Genomic DNA, 8,758 nt, shown 5'->3' with positions numbered 1-8,758 from the left:
GGCCTGGGGGGCAGCTGAGGCCATCTCCCCTCGTCATCTCCCCTCGTCATCTCCCCTTGTCTCCCCTTGTCATGTCCCCTTGTCACCTCCCCTCGCGGTGTGGGTGCGGGAGCCGGCCTCCAGCCCGCACCAGCCTCTTGCCGGCTGCGGCTCGGGCAGGGGGAGCGTGACCCACTTTCCTCCAGGTCCGGCCTCGCTGGCGCTGCGGCCGCGGGCGGGCGACGCCGGCCGGGAGTCCTGCCGCAGCTCGGAGAGACGGGTGAGCGGCACGGGGGAGCGCGGCGGTTCCGTTCCGGATCTGGCGTTGGGGTGTCGCCTGGCGGGAGGCGAAACCTCGGAGCTGGATGCCCGCATGCCAAACCCCGACCCGCCTGGCTCACGGTGTCACCCCAGCGTGGCCGCGAGTGGGGTGTTACCGTACCCTACCCGGGATGCTGCGGGAGGAGGTTGCCTGGGGAGCGAAGGCGAGGCGGGGGAGAGGTGGGAGCATCCCCCTCGGTGGGAGCCGGGGCCGAGGCGGGGGCCGCCGGGGCGATGCCTGGGCTGCGGGGTTACAGCAGCTCCGGCCACGAGGGTCCCGCACGGGGCGGGATGCGACCCCGCCGCGTGTAAAGGCCATGAAGCCCCTTGGAGCAGAGGTAGGGCTGGTTTTCGCGGCAGGGTGACGTGCCCCGTTGCCCCCAAGAGCGAGAGGGGCCGAGGGGCCGGCTGGCCCTGTCCAGGGGGACCGGGCGGGCGATGGGCAGGTGCCGCTCGGGGCGTTTGTCTTTGCAGATCCCAAACGTGCGACGCTGCCGGCGCTGGTGGAAGAGTTTTGGGAGGGAGATGATGACAGGCTGATGAAACCAATCAAACAATGAAGTAATCATAAATCCCCGGTGCTGGCGGCGAGGCGCGGCAAAGGCGGGAGGAGCTGGAGGCTGGAGTAGCTGAGGTCCTAATGAAGCCATCCTGCTCGTCAGGAAAAATCCCGGGAGGCCCAAGCGCTGAAAGGCGGCCAAGGTCCTGCCATTGGGGGCCAATGGACGGAGATGGCACGGTGCAGATGAGGGCAGGGAAAATCCTGCTAGCAGCTCCAGGAGAGCAGTGTGGAGGGCACGGAGGATGGCGGCGGGAGGGGAGAGCAGTGGCTCCCCAGAGAGCGGCTGCCACCCGTGCCTCGGCAGGATGACGAGAGCCGTCGGAGGAGAGAGCCTGGTTAACGGCTTTATTTGCTCTTCCCAAATTCACCACCGAAACCTGAATCCCAGGACCAAAGGCTGAAGAAGCTTGTCACAGGCTCATGGCCGGGATGGGAGATGGTTCGTGCTACGGGGGATGCTACGGATGGGTGTGACAGGGCCTGACCCTGCCCCACAGCTGAGACATCCCCACTGGGAGAGCAGCTCCCGCCGACTGGGAGCCTGCACGTTTCTGGGTGTTCGTCAGCTTTGCCGAAGCCGATCCTGGCGCCGGGCTTTCTGCTCTGGTCCGGGCAAGGAGCTAGTATGAGAAACTCCAGATAACTGGGAATTCAGCACCATTGCGTGGAGAAGTGTCCCAAACTGGGAGCACTGGGAAGTCACCATTGCTGCGGGTGCTTTGGCGGAGGTTTGGTGCTGGTTCAGGCTCGTGGTGCAAGCGGCACTTGAGTGTTTCCCAGCGCCTTCCCACCACCATGGAGCCGGTGAGAGGACGTGGAGATGTGCCCCATCCATCGCCTCTTTGGGGGGGGTGGCTGCTCCTCCTGCGTCACGGGATGCTGGCAGAGGGGCTCTTCCCAAAATGCTGCCCACCTGCAGCCGCTGGCCAGTTTCCCTGTGCCGTGTTGTGACCAGCCGCTTCCCGGACACGCTCGGCTTGTCTTAAGCGGCTTTGGACGGTGCTGGGGCGGCGTGTGGGTGGAGGGACCCTCTCCCCATGTGTGTTTTGCTGCTTTTGGTGGGGTGGGAGGCAGCAGCCGTTCTGGGCGGTGGGCAACGCTGCCTGCAGGCAGCCCCGATTGTCCGGACGTGGCGGGTACCCGTGGCTCCAAGCCCCAATGAGATGCCTGTTCCACTCCCCTCCCCGTGCCCGTGGAGACGGCCTCGTTAGGCGAAGGTGCCTTTGTGAGCCCTCCCTGGGTGCCGGCCTGCTGCTGCCCCCAGAAAGCGCAGCTAATAACGCCTCATGCCGGCATGCTGGTCCCAGCAGCACAGAGGAGATGAGAGGATGTCCCCGGAACGGGGTCAGGCAGGAACGGAGGCGGCGGAGGCTGGAAATGGAGCAGGGTGCTGGGAGGCAACGGCTTGGCGCAGGGCATGGCCACGGCACCGCCTGTGCCCCTTGCCCTGGCATCACTCGGCCTCCAGCCTGCCAGGCTGGGGGGGGAGTCAGCGTTACCCACTAATAACTAATACCAATTACACCATAATTAATGAGCATGCTGCTGTTGTAGTGAGCGTCACAGCAGCGGGAGGGTTTGGGGATGGGGAGAAATCAAAGCTCTGCAAAATACACGTGGTGCGGCCGGGGCACCCGCAGGGGCAGAGCAGCGTGTGTCTGCGCCTGCTCTGCTGCCGGGTATTTCTCATTTCTCCCCTCTCTAAAGAGAAATCTGGGTCTTGTAGAGACTCTAACCTGGCCCTGCGTGTTTTTTTCCCTTTGTCTTCCCAATTCTTGCCCCAGAGCAGCCCAAGGCACAAGTCCTGGCCCCTTGCCGGGCTTCCAGTATGCCTTCTCGCTGTAGAGACCCCTGTATCAGGCTCAGCCCAAAACCCTTTTTCCTTTGACCCCGCTCAGTAACCGTGTTGTTTTTCTGACCTGTCGGTGTCTGATGTGGCCACAGGGTATTTTTTTCGCCCTTCCCCTCTTAATTTCCAAGCAGCCGCTGCTCCAGCAGCCTCCTCTGCCGGGTGCCTGGGGCAGCTCTCCCGGGCGGCCTCTGCTCCTCTCAATGAGCTCTTAATGAGTTTGCAATTACTTATTGGCAGAGACGATGAGCCCAGGGCTGGGCGTGCAGCGGAGCGGGATGCGGAGCAGGGGAAAGCATCCTCTTGCAGGGAGTGGCATCGGGGTGAGAGCGGGTTGGCAGTGCTGACCCTGGTACCTGGTGGGATGCCGGGCTCCGGATACGGGATGCAATCCTCCTGGGAGGTGCTCCGCGGTGTTGGGGATGGAGCCGGGGAGGTTTGGGGAGAGCAGCGGCAGCTGCTGACGGGAGACAAGTGGCTGCCTATAAATACCTGCCAGGGAGCGAGGAAGAGGTGGGTGGATTATCCTCCTCACTCAATGAGATAAATGGTTCTGAAGCTTAAACACAGAACAATTTTAGTCTGAATAGTAGGAGAAATGGTTCAGGACGCGGAGATGACGGCACAAACCGCCTGCGATGAGTGGCGGGGTCCTGGTGCTGCTTGGCAGCATCTTCGCTGCCTCTTTGCCATTCCCCGGGGTCCTGTGCTGTGGGGGCCTTCTCCAGGACTCAGCTGGGATGCACATCGTTCCTCTCTGGTTTTAAAAGCTCATTCTTCAAGAACACCTGAAACAACTGAGCTGGGGGACCATGTGCCGGGCGGGTGGTTTTGGCTTCCTTCGGGTGCGGCGCTGGCTCCTCTCCCCCGGTGCTTCGGGGCTGTGCCGTGGAGGCGGGAGAGGAGCTGGCGTGCCAGGAAAAGGCCCCATTTCTGCTCTGATTTGACCCGACTTGGCACGTGGCCGCATGGGCGGTTGTGTTGGCATGACTGGTGTAGGCTGAGGATGCAGGACCTCAACGCCAGCCGTGCCAGGCTGGCAGCATCTCTCGCCATGTTGGCACTGGCGCCCCATTCCCTGCCATCCCTGTGAGCGTGCAGAACCGGCTGGAAATGAGCCCTCGCTCCCTCTTCCCGCTGCTGCCCCACTTTGCTGCTTACATCAAACCCAACGTGTTTTCAAAAGTATTTCAATTTTTAATGAAAACTTCTGCGCTTACACTTTTTTTGGCCTCAGTGCATTGGTATTTTGCCCACCATCGCTGTTTGGTTTTCCCCGGGATTGGTGTTGGCTCTGCGTTCCTGTTAGCCTTGACAAAGTGGGGTGCGTTGCACCGAGCTGGCCGTAACGGAGGCACCGTGGCAGGATCCTGGCAGCGCCTGCGTCCCTGGCAGCACGGCCCCATGCCTGCCCTGCGACCCGCACCACAGCAGCTTTGCCTGCTCCATAAAGCACCGCAAACACAGCAGCCGCAGCCCTTGGGTGGCTGCGAAAGCCTGGCAGGCAGCAGGCAGGGGACTTGGCGTGGTGGGACACCAGTTTCTGATGAGCATTTCTCGGTCGCCAGTTAGGAAGGAGCCGCCTGGAAAACCCAACAGGTTTAGCCAAGGGAAAAAGCAAATAGCCATTGACTTGGAGAGCTCTTCTAAGCAGCCGTCAGTCCTTCACCTCCTCTCTCCCATCCCACCAGCAGATTTTTTTCTCTAACCCCAACTTTGCCGACTTGAATAATCGCATTTCAACACCGGTTAATTAAGAGACATTGACGAGCCTGATTGTAAATTCAAGTGTAGACAGAATTCTTCTTGCAGGATGCTGGGAGCTGTTTTTAGTCATGCATCCATCGAGCTGCTGTGCTGATCCACCTCCACCTCCAGCACCCAGACACTGAAATGGTGCTCCTCTTCCAGGAGGCCAATAAAACACTATGGAGATGAGCTGCTTTGGAGATCTTATGAGTCAAGCCGCTACATTTTTGGAACATCATGATGTTGAAGTTCCTTTTCTATTTTTCGCCCAACTTCCCAGGAAAAAAAAAAAAAAAAAAAAAAATTAAGAAGCTGAGCTCTGCTTTGGGATGAGAGGCAGCACCATGGTGGAAAGAAAGGAGAGGGAGAGGTTGGAGATCAGGCTCAGCCTTGTTGGGAAAAGGCTGGGAGGATCCTCATGCATTGGGCAGGACCCTGACCCCGGGGTTCTGCGGGTGCTTCGTGGGTGCCCGTGGGGCATCCAGCACCGTTTGGGGTGGCTGTCCCAGCCCCTTCATGGCCGTGGCGTGGGGCTTGGCCCGCGGGCATTGCCTGGGCCCCCTCCTGTGGTGGGGCGGCTTGTGCGCACCCTCCAGCACGGCCGCTCTCAGCCTCCATCTTTCGCAGCAGTGGGCTCGCCGCCCGCGAAACACCGTATAGATGTTTTGCGGGCGGCGAGCCCACGGCTGTAGCTGCCGAGCACCTGTGCCGCATCCCCGGCTGCCCGCCGATCGGACCCCCGGATGCCATTATTCCCGGCAGCAAGCAGGATTCATTTTAGAGTGGGATTTTTTCCCCCAGTGAGACGCCGCATTAAAAATCTAAATATAAACTGGCGCCCGCCCGGCTGCTGTCCCATGATTTTTGTCAATCTGCTACAAAATCAAAAGTAGCCGGATTTATCTGCTGTGGTACCCACCGGCCCCAGGGGGCCCGTGTCTCTGCTCAGGACTCGCTCTGCGCAGGGCGGTCATGCTGCGCTCTCGTGCGTGCTTCCAGTGTGGGGTGGCTTGGCAGGGCATTGGGTTTGTGCTCTTGGGGATGATGGAGGGTGATGCAGCGCCCTGAAGACAGAGGAGATCCCGGGGTGGTTTTGCCGTGGTGGCGGCGTGGCGGGTGAGTCCAAGCTCGGGTCTCATTGCGGGGATGGCCAGAGTGAGGGAAAACGGCCGCCGGTTTGTCGGGAGTGAGGAACGTCGGTGCTGTTGTCCACGCGCCGCTGACCAGGCTCTGCACCAGAGTGTCCAGCACCTTGGTTGGGGAAAGCCGAGAGTCGGTGCTGACGGATGGTCAGAGGATGGTCAGATGGTGGAGTGATTTGCTGCAGAGCCATCGTGTCGCCGCTCGATGCCTGCGGTGTGGCCCTGGCCCTGCTCCGGAGCATCGCAGGCTCGCAGGCGGGCTCGGCTCTGGAGGGGGCTCTGGTGCTCTGCAAAGGTGGGAGGGTGGAGGGGACAGGGCTGGCTCCTGGGGTCCCCACTGGGAACTGCGGCAGCAGTGGGGAGCCCCAAAGGGCCTCAGCTCCCATCCTGCGCGGTGGCTGTGAACTCACCAGGGCCGAGGAAATGTGTGTGTGTGTGTCCGTCCGTCTGCCCATGCCCCTGCCCTCCTGGTTCTGCCATGCCCCGAGCCCTCACTTTGCCCCCAGACATCCCCCCTGAGTTGGAGGCGCAGGGGCCACTGCACGCCCTGGCCCTGCCCCGCACGGCTGCAGCCCCTGCGGAGGCTGGAGCATCCTCTCTAGAGCCATTGGGTTGGTGTCCCCTGGGGACAGAGGGGTGGCACCCAGCGGGTGCTGCTCAGCACCGGCCCAAGCAGCCCGGTGTCCCTGTGCAAGGTGCCGTGGCTCCCAGCCCCGGGGACGGGACGGGGCGCGGTGGCTTTGCAGCACCCACCGAAAGCGGTGACGCGCCTCTGCCTTGCAGCGCAGCCATGAGCGCGGGTTCGATTGAGCAAGAGCCGTCGCGCAAGCTGGCCTGCTGCGGGGTGCCCCTCATCACCGAGGACATGCAGTCCCTGGCCATCCGCACCCTCTCAGGCACCGACATCAGCAAGCACTACGACCTCATCCGCGAGCTCGGCAAGGGCACCTACGGCAAGGTGGACCTGGTGTCCCACAAAAGCACAGGTGAGGGGACTGTGGGGGGGGGTGGGTGCGGGGGACGTGACCACGTTGGGAGCAGGGTGTCCAGCATGTCCCGACCGTGCCCCAGGCTCATCCCCATCCCCTGCCCACTGCAGGCACCAAAATGGCCCTGAAGTTCGTCAACAAGAGTAAGACGAAGCTGAAGAACTTCCTGCGGGAGTTCAGCATCACCAACACGCTCTCCTCCAGCCCCTTCATCATCAAGGTCTTCGATGTGGTCTTCGAGACCGAGGACTGCTACGTCTTCGCTCAGGAGTATGCCCCCGGCGGGGACCTCTTCGACATCATCCCGCCACAGGTGGGAGCCCCCGCCCCTCCTGTGGGAGCCTTTTTGGGGCAGTGGCCATCTGGGAGGGTGCCCCATGCGCAGGGACCGGGCATCCCTGTGTGGGTCAGCCCCAACCACAAGCACCTACGAGCAAGTCTGGGACCCGTCACCTGTCCCCTGGGTGGCCCGAGATCCGTCATCCATCCCTAGGGTGAGCTGGGACCCATCACCCATCTCCTGGGTGGCCTGGGACCCATTGCCTGTCCCTAGAGTGGTCTGGGACTCATCACGCATCCCTAGGGTGGCCTGAGACCCATCACCCTTCCCCTGGGGAGCCTGGGACCCATCGCCCATCCCTTGGGTGGCCTTGGACCCATCACCCATCTCCTGGAGGTCCTGACACCCATCACCCATCCATAGGGTGGCCTGGGACACATTGCCTGTCCCTAGAGTGGTCTGGGATTCATCACCCATCCCTAGGGTGGGCTGGGACCCAACACCCATGCTTTGGGTGGCCTCGGACCCATCACCCATCCCCTGGAGGTCCTGACACTCATCCCCCATCCGTAGGGTGGCCCGGGACCCACCACCCATCTCCCTGCCGCAGAGAGCACCCCAGATAAAAGCAGCCGCGACCGTGTCAGATGTGTAACGACATACAGATATGGCGGTCCCCGAGCTGGGTGGGATCACCACAGGGCTCGGTGGCGGGTGGCTGATGCCGTGTCCCCGCACCCGCAGGTGGGGCTCCCCGAGGAGCTGGTGAAGCGCTGCGTGCAGCAGCTGGGCCTGGCCCTCGACTACATGCACAGCAAGAGCCTGGTGCACCGGGACATCAAACCGGAGAACGTCCTGCTCTTCGACCGCGACTGCCGCCGCATCAAACTGGCCGACTTCGGCATGACCCGCAAGGTGGGCTGCCGGGTCAAGCGCATCAGCGGCACCATCCCCTACACGGCGCCCGAGGTTTGCCAAGCCGGGCGGGCGGAGGGCTTCGCCGTGGACACCAGCATCGACGTCTGGGCTTTCGGGGTGCTCATCTTCTGCGTCCTCACCGGTAACTTCCCCTGGGAGGCGGCGGCGGCTTCCGACGCCTTCTTCGAGGAGTTTGTGCGGTGGCAGAAGGGGCGGCTGGGGGGGCTGCCCTCGCAGTGGCGACGCTTCACAGACAGCGCCCTGCGCATGTTCCAGCGCCTGCTGGCCCTCGACCCCGAGAAGCGCTGTCCCGTCAAGGAGGTCTTCTACTTCATCAAGTGCGACCTGATGGCCGAGGTGCGGCGCCGACCCTCCTACCGCTCCCGCAAGCACGCCGGGGACAAGCTCCCCGCCGGTCCCCATCGCCACGAGGCGGCCGGCTCCTGCACCCCCGCTCCGCTCAAGAGGACCGTCCTGACCGAGGGGAGCGGACCGCGCGGCTCCGAGCCGAGCGCGGCCCCCCCGGGGACGGCGAGCAGGACAGACGGACGGCAGGACAAAGGCAAAGGGCAGATGGTCCTGGCCACAGCAATAGAGATCTGCGTCTGACAGCGCCGGGGCGGCATGTGGCGGCCGCCCGTCCCGTCCCGTCCCCCGGCCTCGGGGATGGGGGGTGTCGCTCGTGGTGGTGGCACGAGCCGGGACCAGGCTCCAGATCTCCCAAAGCAAAAAAAGAAAAGAAACAAAAACGAAGAGGAAAAGGACAAAACCGGTTGCGCTCTGTAGCGCCGAGGATGCTGATCCCCCCCACCCTGCCTGGGTGATGCCGGCGGTGGGAGCCCGGCCAAGGGCACCGCTCGCTACCAGGGAGGACGTCGGTGCCCCTGGCTCCTGCCGTGGCCGTGCCACCCCCTCCAAGGCTCCCCCCAGGGTGGCACGAGGAGGAGTGTCCCAATACGGGGAGGAAGA

The 8,758-nt window shown here is 62.9% G+C and overlaps 1 protein-coding gene across 1 annotated transcript; it reads left to right on the top strand.

Moving 5' to 3' along the window:
- Nucleotides 1-6,344: 6,344 nt before the first annotated feature.
- SBK1 (SH3 domain binding kinase 1) lies at nucleotides 6,345-8,398 on the top strand. Its single transcript, XM_010567003.1, has 3 exons — nucleotides 6,345-6,588; nucleotides 6,702-6,904; nucleotides 7,616-8,398. The coding sequence occupies exons 1-3, from the start codon at nucleotides 6,393-6,395 to the stop codon at nucleotides 8,396-8,398; spliced, it is 1,182 nt and encodes a 393-aa protein (XP_010565305.1). The 5' UTR covers nucleotides 6,345-6,392.
- The last annotated feature ends 360 nt before the right edge of the window (nucleotides 8,399-8,758 follow it).

This window comes from Haliaeetus leucocephalus, unplaced genomic scaffold (assembly GCF_000737465.1).
Source record: "Haliaeetus leucocephalus isolate CR32 unplaced genomic scaffold, Haliaeetus_leucocephalus-4.0 Scaffold224, whole genome shotgun sequence".
NCBI classification, from domain to species: domain Eukaryota; kingdom Metazoa; phylum Chordata; class Aves; order Accipitriformes; family Accipitridae; genus Haliaeetus; species Haliaeetus leucocephalus.
This window is presented reverse-complemented; position numbering and strand designations above follow the sequence as displayed.

Excerpts from the sequence above, each read along its gene's own strand:
- SBK1 (XM_010567003.1), top strand. The coding sequence starts at position 6,393 with ATGAGCGCGGGTTCGATTGAGCAAGAGCCGTCGCGCAAGCTGGCCTGC. Across the intron at positions 6,589-6,701 it reads GGTGTCCCACAAAAGCACAG|GCACCAAAATGGCCCTGAAG; the intron begins GTGAGGGGACTG and ends TGCCCACTGCAG. Across the intron at positions 6,905-7,615 it reads TCGACATCATCCCGCCACAG|GTGGGGCTCCCCGAGGAGCT; the intron begins GTGGGAGCCCCC and ends CCGCACCCGCAG.